A 24,697-nucleotide genomic window follows, 5' to 3' on the forward strand; every position below is an offset into this window, starting at 1 on the left:
TATTTTTATTATATATTTAATATTTCATACATGTGTCGTAAAATTCGATGTGACGGAAAATCTAAATTTTTTTACAAGGCCTAAACAAGTCCTAAGTAAAACTGGGTAATTGTAAATTTGTGACAGCCCAGCCCAGGAGCCAGCCGTTGGCGTTTGAAAAGCCCCGAAGCGGCAGGCGCACCCGCCTCCCGGATGGCTCAGAATCAGATCCACCGGTTCCGTGGGTTCCCGACATCCCAACCGTCCTTGCCAGTCCGCTCCGTGCTTCTTCCTCTCTCACTCACCCAACCCCGTTCGTTGGCCTCCGCTCCGAAATTTAAAACCTCCCAAGCCGGAGAAGCCAAGACCCCCTTTTCCCCCTATTATTAATAAAAATTCGGTCGAAAAAAGCCTTCCCTTTTGGTCTGCGCGATTCGAGATTCCGGAGCACCGCGGCGGCGGCCGGATCGGGGTGGCGGCGCGGTTCGGTCGCCGCTGGAGCGGAGCGGATGCGCCGCGCCCCCTGTGAGGTGAGACTTCTTTCCTGCGCTTCCCTTCTCGCCTGCTCCGCTGCCTCGATCCGGTTGCGCCCAAGGCCCACCGGCGGCGCAGCGCGGCGCGGCGTTCTGATACCCGGCTTCGCGCTCGGCGCGGCAGCGGAAGGGGTGGCGGGGCTGGGGGTGAGCGGTGCGTTCATTCTGGAGCCGCTCTAGAGGAAGTGGCCGTGGCGATGGGTTTGTCGTGGCGGATTTGTGGCTGGGCGTGGGGCTGCGCAATGGTGATAGCGCCGGCGGTGCGCTAGCAGAGCCTTGTAGAGGGATTGATGTCCTGTGAGGACTGTGAGGTTGTGCGGCGATTTTGAAAGACTATATTTGTTCTTCCTTTGTAGATGTTTATCTTGTTCTCGTCTGCGTTCTAGAATTCTCAAATCTAGCCAATTTTACTCGGGTTTGTTAATTTCTCACTGCGAAAAGTTCGTATCTTGTGGTTAACTTTGAGTGCATGTCTATCTTGGCAAAATCATGAGCACCACCATATCTTCATAATTGTGTAATTTCTGTAACTATTTGTTTAAATTATTCAATTTTGTTCCTTTTTTCCCTCTTGACAGACTGTGATCACTTCTCCCAAAAACTCCTAGAAGACCTTAGAGGGGTTTAACATTGGGATGAATCTTTGGGCCCTTACCTTGCTTTTAAGTGGAGATTCAGTTTTCTATTTTCATTTATGATGACGGGTGAAAAGCAAATGACTTCGAAGGGCACAGAGTCTTCATCTTCTTCTGTTCCTCCTGATGGAGTAGTCAGCAGGGAACCTCAAAAAGGGGGGAGATTACCCAATGGGTGAATTTCTATCTGTTTATTAGAATCACTCATCAGGTTTTACATTATGCATATTCCTTCTTAGTTCTTATATTATATGTATATTTATCTCCTGCTTCAGGAGGACAACTGGTCCAGCACGTCGCTCATCCAAGGGAAATTGGACTCCAGAAGAGGTAAAGTTAGGCCTTGTTTAGTTCCGGAAAAATTTTGGATTTTGGCACTGTAGCATTTTCGTTTTTATTTAACAAATATTATCCAATCATGGACTAACTAGGCTCAAAAGATTCATCTCGTGATTTACAGGCAAACTGTGCAATTAGTTTTTATTTTCGTCTATATCTAATGCTTCATGCATGTGCTCCAAGATTTGATGTGACGGGGAATCTTGAAAAGTTTTTGGTTTTCGGGGTGAACTAAACAAGGCCTTAGCATGCATTTTCAATAAAGCATTTGAATAATGAGGTAAATAACCTATCTTAGGTAGCTTAGAGGAATGCTATGCTAAACGCCCATTCTCAATAAGATAATCTTTTTCTCTACATAGTGAAGATAAATATCATACAGATATATAACTTTTCACCATATTTTTCTTCTACTGTAGTTGATACTATAGTTGATAATAGGCAGGGATTACAGTTCTGATTCTCTTGCTGCATTTATTTTCATTTGCAACAAACATTAGATACAGTAACACTGTTCAGTGACATGCCTACATCAGCGCCAAAAATTTATTTGATGCCAATTTTCTTTTTATATGCTAAGCATTTCATCATGAAACCGTGCTGAAGATGGCCTATATGTGCTTAGACCATATTTTGCCTATCTACTGGTGTGGTCTGATGGGCACATATGCTACTCAATTGTAGGATGACATACTTCGCGAAGCTGTTGAAACTTACAAGGGAAAAAATTGGAAAAAGATAGGTACTTTCTTTAGCTGATACAAAGTTGATATGTTGTCTTTTCTCAATTTGTGTAGCACAGGATGTTAATTTCTTTTTGAAGTATCATATATCCAAATTTAAACTGACCATATACAATGGCACTTCACTTATTTTGCTAATTTGCATCTTGTTTGCTTGCGATTTGCATTACAAATCCTGATCTTAAACAATGGATTGTTGTATTATGGAATGTAGTACCACCTTTTTTTGTAGAACTGTCAACTTAGTTTGATGCACTAGCTCGAAGCTAGCACTTTAGCACCAAATAAAGGTCTAAGTAGATGTGCCCGTCTGGATAATGTTTATAGTGTAATAATTTGAATATATGATATAAAGAATTGCCCCTGATGCTCATAAGTTGTGTACATGCTACATACCTTTATTCTTATTATTTATTTGTTATTGCATAACTCTGTTTTACCGTGGTTATACTTCACGAAATTGACATCAGGTGCACACATCATTCTTTGAATTTTGTGGTTGTATCATTTCTGCTCATGACAATGACTGTACTGCATCCTTAATTGCTTACAATAATGTGACTCAAACTCAATTTTCATGCTACTATTCCATCCTTTTCCCCTTGCTTGTCAATGAAAATCTTTATCTGAAACTAATGCTTGATGAACTACTTTCTTTTTCCCAGCTGAATCTTTTCCAGGTAGGACTGATGTTCAATGTTTGCATAGGTGGCAGAAGGTTTTGAACCCTGAACTTGTTAAAGGGCCATGGTCCAAAGAAGTAAGTTCTACAGTTTTCCATTTGGGGTTTATTTCACTTTTCTTAAAACAAACTAGTCCCATTTATGTTATTTTACTGCATTATTACATGCTGCATGATTCTTTTATTATTTTCTTTTTTTCCAGGAAGATGAGATCATTATTCAGATGGTAAACAAACATGGGCCAAAGAAATGGTCGACCATAGCCCAAGCTCTTCCTGGACGTATTGGAAAGCAATGTCGGGAAAGGTATGCTATGAAAGATACTTGTAGTAGTGTTACAGATCAGAGTGCCACACTAACTAGAGGAAACTTTCCTACTTCAAAATTACAAATACAATACTAAGTGTAGCTATTTTTTTCCACTCTTCTCGTGATGATTACTATGCATATAAATTCTTTGAAGCCTGAATAGTAACCAATGAAATATATTCATTGCATATACACTACTCATTTATGTGCAATTACTCTTGGAGATGCATGGCAAAGGTTTCATGTATCAAATATCATGAAATGGCATGCCTAGAATTTGTTTCTCTGTGGGCTTGGTTTGGGGCATATATAATGCAAATTGTTAGTTAGCTGCAAACATGCAAACCATATTAATTTGGAGATACATTCTGATGTGAAACATTTTGACGTGGCATCTTCATTTAGATGGCACAACCATCTTAATCCTGGGATCAATAAGGACGCATGGACACAAGACGAGGAAATCAGGCTCATCCATGCTCATCAAACTTATGGAAACAAATGGGCTGAGTTGACAAAGTTTTTACCAGGAAGGTACATATTCTTTCCCTAGCTTCTTTTAAACTAGCAAGAGTAATAGATAATGTCAAATGGAAAAAGCATAATATTCTATGCATTATTGATACTCCATTGCAATATGACTGACATATATATATCACATTGTAACATCCTGATATATTATTGGGTCACTAATTTAAAAGTGCATCACTAAATCAGCCTGTTAAAGAATATTGAGCTATATTAGAATACATAGAAATTGATGAGTAAGTTTGTATATTATCCTATCAGGACAGACAATGCAATTAAAAATCATTGGCACAGCTCGGTGAAGAAGAAAGTTGATTCATACAGATCATCTGGTTTACTGGCTCAATTCCAGGGTCTGACACCTGTTGAATACACTCCTGGTGGTTTAAATGTTGATTCTTCATCTGCCATGACCAATCAAATTAGCGAAGACAGTGGTTTTAATGTTTTTCGGGAGGCTGAAGATTCAATGGAGTTAAGTCAATCATCGTTTGCCAAGGGTTCTTGCTCTCAGGAGGAGCAAACTGATGTGACTTTGGGATCTCATTTGCATGTGCATGAATCTTTGTGTCAAGATGGTTTCAATAATGCTGAGAATGGTGCTTCTGCTTTACCTGACATGCATCACCACTTATCCACTTCTGACATGGATCAAGATAAACACTTGCAGGAAGGAATGGATTTGGATAAACACTTGCAGCTAGAGTTTTCTCAAGGAATAGATTTGCATCTTGATACAGATGAAGTGCCAAACAACTTTGTGATAAGAGATAGCCAGGCATCCAATGAGCTTGCAGTTCAATTTCAGGACAGACAGACTATGAATAGTTCAGAAAATGATGGAGTATCTTTGATACCATATGCTGTAACGCCATGTGTTCCCATCTTACCTAGTGTTTCTGGATGTGAGCATAACATAAATGTGATGTCCGAAGTGGGCATTAAAAATGATAATTGTTTCCAATCTGAAAAGTGGCAGGATATTTCCATTCAATCAGGTGCATATTCTTCTGAAGCTGCAAGCAACTTTTCAGCACCACTTTACCCATTGCAGACAGCTGAACCAGTAACAATGATGGGTGGCCCTGTGTATTATCAGAGTTCTGTAACGTCATTACCACCGGACTTCATTTCTTCAGATGGTGCTTCTAATGCATCTGGTGTCAAATTTGAGACAAATCACAATCCTGTTTCTCGCCAAGGTTTGGAGATTAAAACTTGCCACAATCCTTCCGGTGATCCTGATCAAAATTCATATATGTGCAGCGAAGATGACAGAAACAGGACTTCTGAACCAATGGACAGCATACCAGAATCTGAAAAGGAACAGCAGGTTGATGTTGAACAGTCATGTTTGGAGCCTGCAGCCTACAGTTTTAAGGAACCATTATCAAGTCATGGTGACACCATATTAAATGAAAAGGAGGATGCTGGAGCTCTATGCTATGAACCTCCTTGCTTTCCAAGTTTTGAAGTTCCTTTTGTCAGCTGTGAGCTTGTAAACTCCAGCGATCTCCCAGAATATAGTCCTCTTGGCATTCGAGAGTTGATGAGGACGACCTTGAACTTCCCTACCCCAGTAAGATTGTGGGGATCCCCTCCTAGGGATGGTAGTCCTGATGCTGTCTTAAAGAATGCTGCCAAAAGATTCGTGTGCACCCCGTCCATAATGAAAAAAAGGCCTAGAGACCTATCATCTCCTGGTCCTGATATAAGAAACGAAAAGAAATCAAATACTGAAAAGGATTGTAGGAGCTCAGGCATGTCCTCTACAAGAGTTGGGAAATCTTGCATGGATAGCCCTGATGATTCAGCTGATTTAGTTTCACCAAAAGAGACAACTGCATTTCAAAAGAACGTCAAGCTTTCTCACGAAAACAAAGAAAACTTGAATGGAATTACTGATCAAGGAGAAAATGAAGGCAATGCAAAGGTAAACAATTTGGCTGAAGCCAAGGGATGTTTCACTGTGGACAGTGATTGTATGAACAGTTTACTAGTACTTTCAATCTACTACTAGTTATTTTTTATACTCAATTATTTTTTCATAGATAAAAAACACTAAAAATCTTTGGCTCAATGAGTGGTGGATCTCCTTTACTGGAAGTGCACATTGCCTATCAATAAAGATGTAGCAGGGAAACTAGAAGTATAACGGATCATATAAGGCCTGTGGGAGAATCTTGATGGTTGTATGAAGGGTGGGCTGGTGGCAAAAGTTCACTTATTAGTAATAAAGTTTATAGAATGAAATGCAATTAATCTTACTCTTGAAATATAACTTGCATTGTGTCTTTGCGCGTTTCTTATCCTGTTCCTCTATATATTGTCTGGTCCAGCATTCTACAGGGATTCTTACTAAGAGCAGTGTCGACAACCACAATACTCCTAAGCATGGTCCAAATTTTCAAAGTCAGGGGCTAAATACCAGTGCGCAGGTGTCTAACTCTAAAGACATAATATTTTCTAGATCAAAGCCATCAGAACTTCTTGTTGATAAATCTGCAGCCTGCGTTGATGCAGATTATGAGTATGTGAACATGTAAGTTGGATGCTCTTCTACGCTTTACTTAGTGAGAAATTTCCATGCAAGTTTGTTTCACAAATCCTGAAGCTGTGTTGTTAGTATATATAGTTGGTAGTTGTTAATTAACCATCAAATCAATGCCCTTTAAAGTTATGTTTAATTTTCTGGGATACTAGCAAGAAACCATGTGGTTTCCCCAGTAGAGCAAAAATTGCTTGGTACTTTTGCTCCAAAATTTTTACAAAGTGCATTGAGTTGGGAGAATATTCCCTGACTTAAATAGAGCCACAGTACTGGTTTAACCTGGTGAAAATTGTAAATTGAGTGATGGTTTTAAGACAACTCAAGTCACAATTACGTCATGATCGAGCCAGCTATTAATTATGGTATGGTACTCTATTTTAAAATGCTGTTCTGAAGATCTTCTCAGATTTCATTATTTTCATTTCAACTATAACTGATCTGTGGTTAATTTAATGATGGTACAGATCAAATTTTAGAATTCGTCCAGTCAGTGGTACTTAGTTTTGCTAACTTAAGTATTGATCCTTGTTTCACTGAGTCAAGAGCTCCTGCCCAGGTTGCTGGTCCTTGGTTTTTAGGGCATGTGATTGCTGGTGGTTTTTTTCTTGTAGCCCTGTGGCGCAACTCTAACCTATTTCCTGGGGTGTTGGTGTGTGTGGTGTTCCCGTACTCGGGTTAGGGTCCTTCACTCGTGTACTACTTTTTCTAACTTAATGAAATGATGCACAGCTCTGTTGTGTAGTTTGAGAAAAATATTGACACAGTAAAAAATGCACTATTCCTTTCCAATTATCCTGTGACAATGTTAATTATCCATGATAGTATGAGTACAATCATGATTCTGATTGGCTGTTATTGTCAGATTGGCTGATACTCCAGGTATTAAAAGAGGCTTAGAATCTCCTTCTGCATGGAAGTCTCCTTTGTTCACACCATTCCCGGTAATTATTTTATTTGGAGAGTTTTTGAACTAGGGTTTTGCTTTAGGATTTCCAATTCAAACTATAGTCTGTAGCTCAGGGTTTCATCCAAATATTCTCTTCCTAATCATTGTTAGGCTCAGTTTTCATGGCAAACAAAATGCCAATACTTGTAGGAAAATTTTGGTATCTTCTTTTTCTGTGTGCCTTTTATTCTAGTGATGCTAACTTCATATGGATCAGAGAAAAGACTCACTTGTCTGGATTATTAACTGTGTGCTTGAAAGTATTATTATTCGTCACATTAAGTAGACTGCTTTATTTTGTTTTGTTCTTTTAGGATGCATACTTCATGAGCCCAGCTAGCAGAGCTTTTGATGCCTTAGGATTGGTGAAGCAGATTAATGAGCAGAGTGCTGCTGCTGTGGAGGAAGCACATGAAGTTCTGGCAAGTGGAGGCCCATGGAAACGACATAACAAGGAAAACTCTGACAAAGAAAATATAGAAAATACAACTTTGAAGCATGAACATGTAACAAGCAAACCTCCATCCATACTCATGGTATGTAAAGCTTCGTACTGATACTCCCTATTTCTCATTATTGCCAAATAAAAATTCTCACAATACACCGTTGGTTAGAATTTAGAACCTGTTCATCTGAGCCTTAAACTTATCTGAAACTTGAATTTTCTCTTGTTCTAAATCATAACATACAACATTCTGTAATTATCTGAAACTTGAATTTTATCTGAAACCTGGATCCTATAAATTATTTGTCTTCTCGTGTTTTCCTTGTATTCCTTTATTTTCACATCCTGTAATTGAATACATGTCAATACTTTGATGGTCGCATCTAAATTTCTGAGTTGAGGTTCAGAGGTATGGAGCAACCAAGGCACTTCATTCTGCAAGCATTGACTTTTCTTTTTAGAAAAGCTAATTTTTATTCCTGCCTCTACACGAGTTATGCACTCAGCCTAGTTCCAGTCTCCGGCTGTTTGAAATAAGCAACAAGGATTATGGATTCTAATGCAAACTCCAGTGGCAATAATCTAATCTTTGACATGGATCAATTAGTTCAGTTGGCTAATTAATGTAGCTTATGATACCTGAACTTATGTGGAAGATGAATGAAATTGAGATTCTGGGGAAATGGGAAGCTTGTGAGAGTTCATGGATTTTCCTTTGATTGGGAAGCATATAAGTAACTGATTGAAACCGAATGCTCAGTCTCAACTAGGGGGGGCATCTCTTTTGTTTATATTCAAAAGCTTTTCAATTTATTCTGCAGGCAGAGGCACGGGTGCTCGATTTCAATGAATGCTCCACACCTGTGAGGAAGAAAGAAGATAAGAAATCGGAAATAGCTTTAGGAGGATCTTCAAGCTCCCCTGTTACTTCCTCGTATCTTCGGATGAATTTGCGGTAGCTCTTTGAGGGATGCTGTTGTTCAGTATGTACATGTCTGTTGTTCCTATAAATACCATTTGAAATACACATTCCAATTAGTACCTTATTCTTTGTGCTTTGGCACCCCAAATGTCAATTTTAAAAGGAAACATTTTTTCTGTAATGTTAAGATTTGTCATGTGTCACTTGAATTAAGTTATATCTTAAATAAGGAAATATATTTAAATTTTGAGTAATTATGAAATCTTCTCATAGTTGTGTACTAGCGTCAGTTAGATGTATATGTAATTATGTATGCCTGCTCTCCAAAGCTGAGTTAGGCGATTGGAAAGCAAATAACAACTCATATAAAATAAAATAAGGAGATGTACACTAGAGAACATCAAATTAGAAAAATAGAAGGTACTCAATCCATCCCAAATTATAAGACGTTTGACTTTTTTAACACAAAGTTTGACCATTCGTTTTATTCAAAAATTTGTGCAAAATATAACTTTTTCTTGCCGTGGCTTGGTTTATTAATAAAAGTTCTACAAGAATGACTTAAATTTAACTACGTTTGCACAAATTTTTTGAATAAGACGAGTGGTCAAACTTAAAGTTAAAAAAGTCAAACGACTTATAATTTGGGATTGAGGGAGTAGCTTGTAAGGATTGACAATGTTACTGAACAGTGTAATATAGCTGGCAGCTGGTTGCTTCCAGTAATGGTTGGCATAATGGACTATGCTTCATGCTGTTACTAACCTTGGACAAATCAAAGATGATCACTCCATCAGTGAAGATGACATTATATAGGGAGCCATATGGGCCTATAATATAGACCTTGATATACACTTAATACCCCCCTTCAAACTCAAGTTGAAAGTGGATGATTTGAATCATTGTGCTTGAGGAAGTTAAGTCAATGCTACTCTCAGGTTTTTAGTGAAAAAAATCTGCCACTTGCAGTTTTGAGGGAACATTGTTTTATCATGACAATGAGGGTGAGTAAAGAAGGCTTCAACACCAATATGCTAAGTTCTTGTTTCGTAGGAGCATTAGTGATCTGCATGACTCTAGTATTATGACATAGATGAGGCGTGAGGGCATCACAGGAAATACCAAAATCAGCTAACAACTATTGAGGCCATACAATCTCTATAGTGGTAGTAGTAAGTGCTCGAAGTTTTGCCTTTGTATTAGAATGAGATACAATTGCTTGTTTCTTGGACTTCCATGCGACAGAAGAACCAAGAAGAATGCATAGCCTATGATGGAGCAGACATCCGTGAGATTAGAGTTCGAGTAAGCATGAGTTGAAACAAACTATCATAACTCATAAATATAGAACAAAAGCTGAAATGATGTCACCAATACAAAAGCAAATGGCCAACATAAGTAGGAGCATAGAGCACTCACAAACTGACTTAAAATGAATTGTCTGAGTAATATGGGTCTAGTAATAGTAAGGCCAAATAGGGTGCCCACAATATGTTGATATCGTGAAGGATCCTCAGAGGTGTACCATCAGTAGCACAAAGCTACAAGCGCAAATCCATATGCATTGCATTGGTGGGATGACCAACAATGTCTGAACAAGCAGTAAGGTCTTGGGTGCATCCCTTGATAGAATGGAAAACTTCAATACGTAAGACAAAATACTAAGAGGACCCAAATTAGAAATTTGAGATTGCTCACCAAGCTCTTCTCATCAAATGTGTTTGACATCATCTTCGGTAATCAACATGTCATCAACTTAACCAAAGTACAACCACTTGGAGAGTGGTGAATAAATAGAACACAATCATGAGAGCTAGGTGAAACATAGCAACCCGTATCACAGAAACAAAACGCTCAAACCAAGTGTGAGGAGCTTGTTTAAGACCATATAAATCTGGACGAAGACGACAAACATATCTAGAGGGAGCATCTATACCCAAAGGTGGTTGCATATAATTTTTTGTTCAAAACACCATAAAGAAAAGGCAATCTTGACATCCATATGAGGGATGTGGAAGGACTGTGACGCCTAAGAGGGTGGGTGAATTAAGCAACTTAAGACTCTATTTCTAACTATGACCTCTCAAAGGATCAAGATGCCCAAGAGGGGGGGGGGGGGGTGAATTGGGCTAATTCTAAAAATTAAAGCGGTAATTAAAACCTATTAGCCCATCTTCACCTCTAGGTGTCTAAAGTGTGTTTCCTACCAATTCTATTGGGATAAAAGTTTTGCACCCTAGGTTCCAATCCTATTCTAGCATAGCAATTTAGGAATGTAGATACAAGAATTTAAATGCTTGAAAGTAAAAGCTCAAAGTAAAGAGGAAAGGAACGCCATGATATTTTGCCAAGGTATCAGCGAGTCGCCACTAGTCCTCGTTGGAGCACCTGTGCAAGGGTATAGCTCCCCTTTGATCCGCACAAGGATCAAGTGCTCTATAAAAGCTGATTCTTCATCGCTCCGATGTTGTGAATCACCCAAACCGTTCACAAGATGGGGTCATCCACAAGCTCCGCCGGATGATCACCAAGCTCCCAATCACCACCAAGCCATCTAGGTGATGGCGATCACCAAGAGTAACAAGCAGAAACTCTCACTTGAACACAACAAGCCTAATGAGAAGGATAGATTCACACTTGCTACTCCCTATGCACTAATGAGGTCGTTAATCTTGGATTATCAAATCTCAAACACCTCACTAGCTCTTGCACTCCATTGCACTCAAATGGATGCTTCAGTTGATCAAATGGGCAAGAGGGGTGCTTTGGACGAGTAGGAGTTGTACTTATAGGCCAAGCCCTCAGAACCAACTGTTACCCTCCGATTTAGCACCTGTCGGGGTCGTCGGACACTCCGACGATAGGTGTCGAACGCGTCTGACACGTTCAAATCGAGTGCTGATATAGTTGATCATTAGGGGCGCGTTGGACTCTGGCCAACGTTGGGTGCTTGCATATCAGACATGTCTGACGCGCCGGAGCAAACTCAAACCTCCCTACATAGCATCGGGTGCTAGGTTTAGTGTTCGACACTAAACCCTAGCAGCGTTCGATGGGTTGTAGAGGTCTGCCTTTGCTACAGTGCGAACACCAGAGTGTTCGATGCCTCAGCACTGGTGCATTTGACGCACCTTTTCTCTGTAGCTGCGCATGTGTTATATAGGTCAGATGTTGTCGTCAACGTCCGATGCTCACCAGTCCAGCGTTTGATGCAGCAGCAAGTCCCCATTTTACTTCCAACTCAAATTCTTTGTGAACTGAGATGACTTCAATCAATCTTAGGGACAAAGTGAAGCTACCTAGTGCTAAGTTTTACAGGTGTGTACCACACCTAACCATTAGACTCACCTAGGTCAAGCTACCTGTTTGCACCCCTTTAATAGTACGACCAAAGGAAAAACAAAGTCCTAATGACTAATTCGAACATCATTCAACTCCTTTCGATGTTTGGAACTAACCGTCCTTAACCTTATCATCCATCCATTGAAAATCGAAATGATTTCCATCTATAGGGGCATGAAAACCATATTGCCCTAGATTGCCATTACCATGATCTAACTCTCTAATGTTTCTACAAAACACACGTTAGTCATAGTAATCAATGGTTGTCATCAATCATCGAAACCCATTCTAGGGGCCTAAATGCTTTCAATCTCCCCCTTTTTTGTGATTGACAACAACACCTCTAGAGTTTATAAAAAGAGTTTGAGGTTTTCAACATGCTTGGACCACATGAGCTTTGACACTAAAATCAAAAGGGGTCAGGGATGCTCATGTGACCTATGAGCTCCAACTGAGAGATTAGGCCAAGGTACTACTGCTGGGTGGCCTGGTTCTGCCTCTGAATCTTAGCCTGCTGCTGCTAGAGCTCTAACTATTGTTGCTGAAGATCTAATTAATGCTGTTGGAATGCATCCTATTGAGCGTGAACCTTAGCAAAAGTTTTTGCTGTCTATGCCCTATCCTATGCTCTCTCCTACCCCTGTGTCAAATGCTCAAGTAGCCCAAGTAGAGCTAGGTTGGTGCGAGAAGCAGAGCCAGAGCTATCAGCCTCGTCATCGTGTGCTACTCTGGGGACAAACTGAGGAAGCAACTAGTAGTCATTGTCTGAGCTGTCAATGGGGTAGAATTCATGGACCCATGCTTGAACATAAGAGTCACTCTTGCCAAGCAAATCTGCTAGCCCCCGGCAAATAGGTGAAGTAGTGGTGGATCTCATCTCCCATCATAGATGCAATGCTGTTAATAGAGATCACTCTATGGCCACTGAATGGGCCATTTGTATCAACATATGCTCTGAAGAAATCCTCCTAGAGTGCAGTGTGAAAGTACTCAACACCTGCCTGCCTTTGAGGCGGAAACCAAGTGTCAAGCAGAACCCGACGAAGCTCCTGCACTTTGCGAGTCCTAATAGCCCTAAGGTCAAAGTGTCACACCTCAGTGGCTTTGGGCAGTCTCAGTGCCTGGCGACCACCATGTCGGGGTCTCTCAGCAGTAGGATAAGTCACTACCTAAGTATGAGCACGGGTGGACTGACGGCGAGATGGTGAGGCCTCCTATGTCTGCTGCTGTTGATTGACCACCCTGACTGTCTAAGGGGTCTCCACTGACTTTGGAGTGTCCTCCTAAGCCTCTGCCTCCTCTATACCTGCTATGCCAAGCACTCGACCCTCAAGCTGCCACCCCTATGGCCTCTGTCATAGGCATCTAGCACTGCCTTTGCCTCTGCTGCCTCTCTCCTCTCTAGTGTGCTTCCTTTTGGATGTCACTTTGGCTTTCTATCGATGTTTGGACCCATGGTCCTAACACTAACTAGTGAATTTGTATCTGCATGTCCTAATCCACATGGTGATACAGGAAGAACATAGGAGATTTATATGGATTCAGGACAAAAGAGTGCCCTATGTCTAGTGTGGGGGATTGTCTTGTATTATCCTACACCGAGGTGCTCGTAGTAGGGGTTACAAGCAGGGCATGAGAGAGGGAATGAGTCCCAAGTCTCAGCTCTTTGTGTGAGAAAGGTGTGTTAATGCTTGTGAGCCTATGTGCTTGTTATGTCTCTTGATCGTGTCGGCCCCCTTTGAACTAGATCCTACCTCCTCCTTTTATAGTTCACAAGGGGAGGCAGTTGATACATAGGTATGGGTATGTGTTGTAGTGCTATAGTCTTGGTCGAGGCAAGGGATGATGTATGGCATCGTATGGTCAGCGACTACATGCTTTTGGTACGCTAAGAGCGATCGCACAGGTATATCCCTGCCATGCTCCTCTCCTCCAATCAAGGCTAGTAGGAAGGTTGGTTCTATCTCTGGAACGACCTTGATGGTTTCCCCTCCCACCAGGAAAGGTCGTCATGAAGAGGTCGGAGAAGTGGAAGTGGGGGATGGTTGCGAAGGACTTGCCAAAGCTAGAACCCCTCCTAAGGGCCTTAGAGAGGCTGAAGGACAAGGGTCTAATGGCGGCCGGTGTAGTGGCTGCCTTCCATGGTCGGAGGGTGCTGCCACAGGCCTAGTGACCTTTATTCCTATACTAGATGGAGCCATCTGCCTCACTGGTGGGGACCTAGATATCCCAAGAGGCCCTTCCTAGTGAAGAGATCGCTAGGTGTGTGACCTATACAGTGGCAACAACACTGACGGTTGGCGTCAATGTGTTCCTGATGCGCCTCGAGAAAGGGTACATCAGTCTAGTAAGTGTGGCCTTGGCCTTGGACCTTCCTTCCCTCCTTTTTCCTTGGTTTCTCTTTTTGATCTTGAAATAGCGTGTCTCGGGAGGCACTATAACCGGCACTGAGATGACCGCAGATGATCCCGAGGCATGGGTCACTGGGAAGCATCCTGTAACTCTGGCACTAGAGCCCCTGAGGGTTGTCAAGGCGCTTGCACCTGCGGCTGAGCCTCCGAGGGTCACCGAGGTCGTGCCTACCCTAGAGCCCTTGAGGGCCGCCAAGGCCGCGCCCACCCTTGAGCCCTCGAGGACCACCGAGGCCACGCCTGCCCCAGAGCCCCTAAGGATCGAGGAGCAGGGGGAGGTCAGGGCTCTATATTTGGGCCCTACATTGCCACCCTCGCCCACGCCCCCATGTGCCGATCCAAATAGCGGGTCGGCCGTTTCGGTAGCTGGGGCGGCTAGGCTTATCCCCTGGGCAAGATGAGTCTCTATCTCCTTTGTGATTTTTATTGTTTCTTTTTGCTTTCTGTTTTGTATTGACCAACATGCTCTACTCTCTCAACCGAAAGCAGAAGGCACCCTTACTGGGGCTAGTGCCCCACAAGGTGTTAAAGATTGGGGTCGCATCTACGGCGAGAGCCACCAAGTGGGCGGTGCCTGTGCCTATTGTGGCCGACCCTGCTATGGCACGGTGGGCTGCGGAGGTAGTGAATGCCATCCGTAGCGGGGCTGAGAGGGTCCACACTGTGAGGGAAAGGGCGGTCGAGGCCTAGGTTGCCGAGGTCAGGTCCCCCATAGTATAGGAATCCAAGGCTATAGAGGATGTTTCTACGGTTGGGACCAAGGATGTAGCCCCAGCCAACGCCAAGAAGACTGCACAATTTGGGGAGAATGTTCTGTCTGTGCCAGAAGTAGGGGTCATTGCAGAGGTGGTTAGCGTCTCCTCCGATGTGCCTCCCCCCCGAAACTGCATGACATAGGGGTGATGGGGGTGGAGATCATGAGCACCATCGATGGGCCCACTGCCCCGAGCCCCAACTTAGGGGGGAAGGGGAGGACAAGGATGAGGATGAGGAGGACAACAATGAGCTAGAGACAGCCATCACCCGCACCGGGGCAACCGCTATTCCTGGGGTGGTCCTCAAATTGAATGGCATGACTGATCCCTTCTGAGGGAGAGATCGACGTTCATTATCGATGATAACATCGAGATTTACCATTGGAGAGACCTCTAGGGATTTGGTGTCGAGGCCATGGCAACCGCCCAGAAGGCTATGGATATCATCAACCGAGATCTCTATTCTGTCGCCCGAGTAAGTTGGTTCCTCATTGCTTTAAGTTGGTTCTTTTCTTGTGTCTCGATGTGTTTTCTAAAACTATTCTCCCTCTTAGGATCTTGCGAGGATGTCTTGGGAGAAATTCGAGTTCATCCATTGAGAGTCTACGATTTGGGCGGTGCTGGATTAGGAGAAAGGGCTCCATGAGCGGGTGGAGTGGCGACTATCAGAGAAGAGCACCGAGGTGGAGGATCTCTGCCTTCTGGGGAGGACCTCCACCTCTGGTGCTCTAACCTAGTGGCCGAGGCCATGGCTATGTAGGAGAAGGTCGCCCCACTAGCAGAGAGGATCTGGGAGATGGAGGTAGCTCTTATGCGGGAGTCCACTGAGCGAAGCGTCCTGGTGGGAACTTTCAAGGACAAGCTCACCCAGGTCAAGGGGGTCTTGGTGGAGCCGGACAACGTCCTAGACCAGGCCACTAAGGACCTAGATGAGTCCCGTGGCTTTGCTTAGTGGTGGCAAGGGAAGGCCAAGCCCGAGGAGGTGTATTTGGAAGAAAGCCTAAAATACCACTAAGGTTTCTCTAGGTGAAACAAAATTTTTGGGTGAACAGTCTAAAATAAATTCCTGTTTCAGTGAGTTTTAGGGTGCAAAGAAATTCTATGGTCAAGAGCCTAGACCCTAACTCAGTGATGGTTGCAATAGAACTCCAACCAACAAACTGGAAAATAGTGTCAAGTCCACTAGCCATACCTGCTTCGCAGAGAAATACTTCATCGAGGACTAGTGTGTGTGTGAATCTCCTGCTCTTGAGCTTGTTGTAGATACTCTTTTCTCGATAACCTCTCAAGGCAAGGTGAGATGCCGTGAGGAGAATCCTCCGGTGTGCAGCGGAAGAAGATGCTGACTAAGGGACGATCTGACTGAGGGATGACGGGAGGATCAATACTCATGTTGAAGCCGACCCTTGATGAAGCATACCAGGACGAGCTCCTTGTGCTCCTGCCCGTGACCTTGTTGGTGAATCCTTTGGCCCAACTCTTTATCCTGCAAAAATTTCTTACAAACAACAATACTAGTGCAAGGGGTTAGTCAAGGATTAGCGGTTAGCCGTCCAGAGGTTAGTCATTCTTTCAAGATTAATTCTAGTTTCTAGTTTGGATTTCGGCAGAACCTCCCCTTAATTTTAGAATTCTTAATCCTATTCAGACAGCACCTCCACTATTTTTCTATGAGATTCTTGTAGCACTACCCCTCTCTACACTAGCTCTTGAGCTCTTGCTCACTCTCCTTACTTCTCACTCCTTTCTCTACTCTTTCTAGTCTCCATCCCTATCAAATTCTCCTTGGACAACTTGAAGTCGAGAGCAAGGTTATTGGCTATATAAACTGAATGTGTGTGGTGCCTAAAGTGAAGGGAGAAAGGCCATTTATAGAGGAGGAGATGGCCGGGAAGGTGCCCAAGGTGGTGGGGCGACTGCCCATGTGCTGGCCCTCCTTCCACTCAAATTTTGTGTCACCAACTTTGCTTCCTGGCTAAGCAAAGAAAAATAAGAGATGGTGGATTTGAATGGTGGAAAAGAGAAGATAGTGGAGGTGAGTGTAAGTGGATGAAATAATGTGATGTGATGTATGTGAGGTGGAGTCTATGACATGTGGGACCCATGATGGTGGGCCCACCATGCACTAAATATATAATATAATGCAGAAATTTTAAAATGAGAACAAGCTAAAATAAACATATGAACTAAAATATTTTATGCCACACCAATAAATATTTTTAACGAGTTGTTACACATCGGAAAAATTATTTATATGGGGCGCATAATTTTATAATGCAATGTTGTAAAGTAAATATGCCTATGAAAATTATATGGACTGAGAAATTAAATGCGGGTAAATACCGAGTTACTTTCCGGCGAGGGTTTGAAGTTTTAGAGTCCTCCGAACTAGACCTTCCAAAGTATTTACTCTATTGATAATCCCTGAGTGAGTGACTCTGGTGATTCTTCTGTCTTGTCTTGATCTACCATTTTTGCAGAAGAGTTGAGTTCTTGTTTTGATTTGAATGTGAACTTCTCTTCTTGTCCGTTGATGGTGAATTTGATGGATCCCTTTCCGACATGAATGTGTGCATTGGTGGTGCTAAAAAAGGGCCTCCTGAGAATGAGTGTCACTTTTGAGTCTGGATGCATGTCTAGCACCACAAAGTCCACTAGCACGAAGAACTCTTTCTCTTGTCCTCAGAAACAAGTCATCTAAGAAGGAAGTTAAGATAAAACCAAATTGTGTAACAAATAAGGATAAGAATGAGGAAGGCAAAATCACTAGAGACAGTATTGGAAAGCGATCAAAATTCATATTCTAAGTTGTCACATTTAGCTTCTGTTGATGCAAAAGCTAGATCTGCAAACACAAAGGGCTAATACCCAGTTCAAACGTTAAGGCGTGCCAGCCGATTTGACCTTACTATCGGCAAAGGTGATAACTCGAATACTTTGGTCCCGACAACAGCGATATGCCCGGATGCCACGGCCAAGAGGTATTCACGCGGAACTCGAGAATACGCCGAGCTTAAGTCGACGAATTCCTAAGAACTCGTAATGAAAAGGAAAAATATGACGAAGTCGTCGAAAAGTAGATGCTAGAATATGAGTAAAAACTTGTGTTTGATTGATTGATTGATTCTGTCTATTACAAGGCCCTAGGGTCTACATTTATACTCCGCTCAAAGAGCTACAATCAAACACGACTAGAACTCGAATTCCAAATTAAACAGAATCCATATACAAACCGACTTAAATAACTAAGGAAAATATAAAAACTATCCTCCCGTGACAAACTGGGACACCACCACAGGCCAATCGACAACCTTTAGGTTCTTCTTCTGAGTCATCGGCAGACCCCTCATCGTAGCCATCGGCACAGGTTAATGCTGACCTCGGCATAAACACATCACCAGTCATAGACTTTGTCACATTCAACTATCCCTTCATCGGCAACCACCCTCATCGGCAACTCTCCTGCAGACCAGTTACTGTTGCCTTATCTTGCCGATCTATACTCTACCGATCCCGGGTGCGTGTTCAAAAATGGTGTCAATACATGCCCCCCAATTTCGGAGTATGAAATCATTAATGCTCCGAAATTCTCTGCAGTAATGATGCCTTTCCGCAATTAATTCTCCCAATTTGGCAACCGACAGCCTAAATCTGAACAACCTTGGTCCGATTCTTCCGCAGATTTCTCGAATTCTTCAACCTCCCAAATGGACACCTCCACCTTAATCGCCCATCGGTAATATTACCGTTACAAGGAACTACCGATGGGCCGACCAGGAAATCCTGCAGAGTGAAATATCTCTAGATTATGACCGCTTCCTGTCAAATCACCTGCGCAATCCCTTGATTACCGTGCGAACAGTTACCATATCCACCTGAGTACTCTCGGATTTCTCGGATTTCACGGATATGGCGAAGAGATAAGTCAGATTTGCCCTTGCCCGTTTTGTCCTATAAATAGTTCCTTCTCGGGTACTCCTTCTCCATCGCATCATTCTACAGCCCCAACTCTACTTTTCTGGCGGCGGCGCTATTCGAGACCTCCAAGAACTCCACCGAAGCCCTTTCTTTACCAACTTCAAAGTCTTCGACCATCTTCTTTGTGAGGAGAAGGCCATCAACTTTGCTGTTCCCGAGGTCAGTTCATCACCCTACCTCTTGTACTTTTACCATATCCTTGTTCATCCGCAATTTATTTTACTGAACATTCTTCCTTTTTTTCTTTTGTTCTTCTTTTTACCCCAAAAACCATTAGGATCTGTCCAATAAAATTGTCATCCCTATCGATCAGCCACACCTCCAATGTCTCGGTCCGCTAGGGAACCCAGATCCCACCGATCTGATCAACGCAGAAACAAACAGAATCCCCTTTAGAGCCGAGAATTTCTCTTTGGATCTATGGAAAGACACCTTCCGTTCCTGGCCCAGTCCCACCGTGGGATGGAAGGATTGGTTTTTGAGGGTCAGTCATTCGAATGAGGTTCAGTGGGGTGAGCAAAAACTGGACCAATGCATCAGGTTGTCCCTTGCCGATATGCACAGGAATGAGTCACTGCTGATTGCTGCATCATATTTCTGGTCAGACACACTTAATGCCTTTGTTTTCGGTCATGGTCCTGCTTCTCCCACTCTTGCCGATGTATTTATGCTCACTGGCTTAGATATATCCACTACTGATAGTAGTCACATCTTTGACACCACACCTAGTGCTAAAGTGGAAACCCGCTCTATCGGCGGTTGGTCTGGGTACATTCAGAAGTACCGTAGAACAGGGCCTGTCAACATAAAGGAACAAACCACCTTCCTGAATATGTGGCTAGACAAATTTGTATTCTGTGGTCGATCGACAGGACCAACCTCTGTTTACCTATCGGCAGCAGAGAGATTAGCTAATGGTGGCCGATTCCCCCTCGGCCGATATTTGCTTGGCTCGGTTTACCATCTCCTCCATCAAGTAGCCAGAAAACTCCTACTCGGCCAATCCATCGGCAACTTAGGGGGCCCCTGGTGGTTTGTCAATATGTGGCTTAGCCTCCACATGCATAAGCGTCTTGAGTTCAACCTCTTCGCAGAACGCTTCCCCAGGGACATAGCCGAAAACTATGAATTTTACGAAGAAGAATCGGCAACTCGTCCTCCTCTGAACTTCGGCGAGGCTACCATAGTTCTACCTGGTACAGGTGGTAACGCCGATCAGGTTAGCCGATTCTTCTAGACCCTGTATGAAGGCCTGACCAGAGAACAGCGAGCATGGATGCCTTATGAAGATCCAGACACCATGTTTCCTTTGGTCTTCCATCCGTTCAACAATGCTCTTAATAAAGATCACGATGTGATGATGGCACTTATCACTCCAAGAGCCATACCAGTAAACTTCTTCGGCAGTGGGAAAGCTTCCAACCAGACCTATGAATTTTATAACCCATCGGCATTAGCCCGTCAACTAGCTTTCGGTCAGCTGCCGATTGCACTTTGTTATGCCGATGTGATAAAACCCAGGGAAAACATCACCAGTCTTCTCGAGTGGACCAGGATAGCTCAACTGCCACTGAGTGCCAATACAGATGCAGATCTATCAGAGTGGGTTCCGGCCCTCTTCATTACCCAGGCGTACAAACAATGGTGGGAAGAATGGAAGGAGCATCTGTTCTGCAGATCGGCTCTTACGTACTGCGGTATGATCGATCCCTAGTACAAAGTCCCCGATAATACTATAAGTATTTCCAAACCGATGTTCCGATCTTTTCATTTTCATCGATAACTTACTCTCTATGTTATGTTACAGGTTGACGCCACACCACCATCGGTCAGTAGGAGCGGCAAGCCGATTGAGATTTTTCCATCAGGTCCATTCTCCTCGATTGGCAACAACGCTCCCACCTTGGCTTCCATAATGCACCAAGGTGTGCGCCTCAAGAAAGTCACCACCAAACGGATGAAGACATCTCCATCGGTAGCAGCCTCTACCTTAGCACCGGCCTTCAAGGTGAATTTTTAAACTTTTTCATCCATACCGATTTCATTATTTCATCTGTTACACTTGTACTCACGAATTTCCATCATTGTAACAGCATACCGGCGCATTGGCAAGGACCAGAAGCACAAGTGCCGATGCCCCCCAGTCCAGTCAGGCGAAAAGGAAAGGTTCCAAGAGCATCAGATCACAAGCAAAGCGCAAGAGGACAGCAATACCTTCTCCTCCCCCAGTATCTCCATTCCCAGTGGAATCTTCTCCCTCTTCTCCAGAAACCCAGACACAGCAGGTACCACCTCTTCCTCAGCCACAAGAAGCACCCCAAGTGGAAGAACTCCAACCAGAAGAACCCCAGCCAGAAGTACCTCAGTCGGAAGACACATCGGCTGACGTGCATGAGAAAACTACCGATCCAGCAAGTTCAATTATAGCATCGGTAGTTTCTTCCATCCAAACAAGTACTGCTCCCCCTCAAGGTAACACACTTTCTATGAAATCACTGCCGATGAAGTTACTTTCTCTGTCTTATAATTATCTCTGTTATTCTTTCAGCTGACATAATCCCATCGGCAACCCCAGCCGATCAGCCTGTGGTTCCATCAGCATCTTCTAGTCAGAGGTGAGAGATTGCTCTGAAACAAGTAAGTCACCCAATCTTTATCGGTATTATTTGTCAATACTTGACCATAGAATGACTCACTTCATTTCCTTTTCAGGAATAGGATTCTCCTGACAGCTTGTTCTCCTTTGCCATCGACATATCTGAAGATGAAGGCGAGGAGACAAGTTCTTCCCGAGCAGTCGGAATTACATCGACAGAAATCAGGGCCAAGTTAGAAGAATTATCAGCCCTCCTTCATCAAGACACAGCCCAACTGGTTGATGACTCCGACCCAGCCAAGGCTTTGTTCAAGACCCTCAGAGGCCAAATTCCTACCGATGCTGAAGAAATCCTTTTTCAAGCTGCACATCTAGAGAGCCATCAGCTGCAATATCAAAAGGCCACCCAGCGTCTTGCCGACAGAGCTACTCAGACTCAGCTTTCTGAGGAGATGATGAAAGTGAAGCTCCTTGCCGATGAGAAGCACAAGAACATCGGCATCTTAAAGTTCTCAGGAGATGCGTTGAAGCACAAGATCTCTGATCTGTCAGCAAAAAGAGAAGCCCTGTTGGCAGAACTCAAGCAAGTAGAAGAAGCCTTGTCCCAAGCTCAACAAGAGGAAAACCAGCTGCCTGAGGCGATCAAACTCCTTGAACAGGAGCGAAATGTCCATGGCCGTAAAGCGCTGCAGATGAAGAAGAGGTTGAAGCCGGTGGAAGGCTCTGCCGATGAAGACATCAGAGAGATAGAAGCAGCCAACCAAATCCGCATGCGTGCTATATCGGCGATCCAGGCGCTGTTAAATATGTGAATCCTTCATCGGCAACATATTTGCTCCTTTCTTTTGAACACTTCTAATGTTTTGGTCTAGCCGATAGGACTGTTATCGGCCCCTTTTAAAACATTAAGTCCGACCCTAGACACATTCTGATCCAGCCGATAGGAATGTTATCGGCACTTAAACTTTTATGCATATACCCATATGCTTGGGTAATACTTCTTTAGATATTTGCCATTTAATGCTCTGAGAAACTCAACTCCTTCAAGAGTTTCTAAAATATAGGCGTTACCAGGAGCCGATCGACTTACCCGATAGGGACCTTCCCAATTGGGAGACCACTTCCCAAATTTTGAACTTTTAGTCCCGATCGGTAAGATTAGCTTCCATACTAAGTCTCCATCGGCAAACTCCTTAGCTTTTACCTTTTTATCATACCATCTGACAACTCTCTTCTTATTCTCTTCTATACTCATCAAAGCCCTTAGCCGATGTCCCGCTAGATCATCCAACTCGTCTGTCATCAAAGTAGCATAATCATCGGCAGCCAATTGATCTTGAAAAGATAATCGCCTAGACCCAGTCTTAATTTCCCAAGGTAACACTGCATCATGCCCATATACCAACTGATAAGGTGAAACCTTAGTCGATCCATGACAAGCCATCCGGTATGACCATAAAGCCTCATTTAACAACGTGTGCCACCTCCTAGGGTTTTCTTCAATCTTCCGCTTAATAAGCTTGATAATCCCTTTGTTAGACGCCTCGTCCTGCCCATTAGCTTGAGCATAATAAGGAGAAGAGTTCAATACTTTAATTCACATACCGATCGCAAATTCATCAAACTCCCCCGATGTGAATATAGTACCCTGATTGGTAGTAATTGTTTGAGGAATTCCAAATCGGTAAATAATATACTCTTTCACAAAATCAATCATATTGGCCGATGTAACTTTCTTCAAAGGAACAGCTTCAACCCATTTGGTGAAATAATCGGTGGCAACCAAAATAAATTATGTCCTTTGCTGGATGGCGGATAAATCTGGCCGATCAAATCAATAGCCCATCCTCGGAACGGCCAATGCTTGATGATAGGATTCATGGCCGATGCGGGCGCTCTTTGAACATTGCCAAATTTCTGACATCCTTGACACCCCTTGAAATACTTAAAGCAATCCTCAAGTATAGTCGGCCAATAATACCCATTTCTTCTAATCATCCACTTCATCTTAAAAGCCGACTGGTGCGCACCACATACTCCCTCATGGATTTCTCCCATCAAACTTCTAGCCTCATCATTACCTAAGCATCTGAGAAGAATCCCATCAATGGTTCGGTAATATAATTCATCTTCGAGGAGTACATACTTGGTAGCTTGAAACCGAACACGTCTCTCAACCTTCTTGGATGGATCCTTCAAATAGTCAATAATTTCTTTTCTCCAATCATCGGCACCGATTGCCGATATTGCATTAATCATGGGCTGGTATCCCGAGGCATGCTGAGCCAACCGATTGGCCTCTTCATTATGCAGTCGAGGAACATGCTCTAATCGGAAATCCCTGAATTCCTTTAACAGTTGCATACTCCTTTTGTGATAAGTTGTCAAAACTTCGCTTCGGCATTCATAGCTTCCAGCCAATTGATTTATAACCAGCATAGAATCTCCGAAGACTTCAACAACATCAACATGAATTTCCCTTAGTAATTCCAACCCCTTTATCAAAGCTTGATACTCAGCCTGATTATTTGTTGATGTGGCAACAATCGGCAAGAAAAACTCGTACCTCCTTCCCCGAGGGGAAATTAACACTATGCCAACTCCTGCCCCCCGGTCACACGTGGACCCATCAAAGAAAAGCGTCCAAGGTACAATTTCCAAAGTCTCCACTGTACCGCAATGCTGAGTTACAAAATCGGCCATGATCTGTCCTTTAACTGCTTTAGCCGATTCGTAACGCAAATCGAATTCCGACAGTGCCAAAATCCACTTACCGATCCTGCCGCTCATAATCGGCATAGACAGCATATATCGGACCACATCATCTTTGCATATGTTAGTGCATTCGGCCGATAACAAATAGTGTCTTAACTTAATACATGAGAAATAAAGACACAAACATAACTTTTCAATGGCCGAGTACCTAGTTTCAGCATCAACCAATCTCCTGCTTAAATAAGAAATCACACGTTCCTTCCCTTCAAATTCTTGAATTAAAGCCG

The 24,697-nt window shown here is 43.2% G+C and overlaps 1 protein-coding gene across 1 annotated transcript; it reads left to right on the top strand.

The window, feature by feature from the left end:
* On the top strand, positions 246–8,867 carry LOC8056462 (transcription factor MYB3R-1). Its single transcript, XM_002439427.2, has 12 exons — positions 246–509; positions 1,091–1,322; positions 1,423–1,477; positions 2,171–2,228; positions 2,895–2,989; positions 3,115–3,218; positions 3,627–3,755; positions 4,011–5,682; positions 6,089–6,291; positions 7,163–7,241; positions 7,561–7,782; positions 8,513–8,867. The coding sequence occupies exons 2-12, from the start codon at positions 1,207–1,209 to the stop codon at positions 8,648–8,650; spliced, it is 2,871 nt and encodes a 956-aa protein (XP_002439472.2). The 5' UTR covers positions 246–509; positions 1,091–1,206; the 3' UTR covers positions 8,651–8,867.

The sequence above is a fragment of the Sorghum bicolor genome, chromosome 9, assembly GCF_000003195.3.
Source record: "Sorghum bicolor cultivar BTx623 chromosome 9, Sorghum_bicolor_NCBIv3, whole genome shotgun sequence".
Lineage (NCBI taxonomy): Eukaryota > Viridiplantae > Streptophyta > Magnoliopsida > Poales > Poaceae > Sorghum > Sorghum bicolor.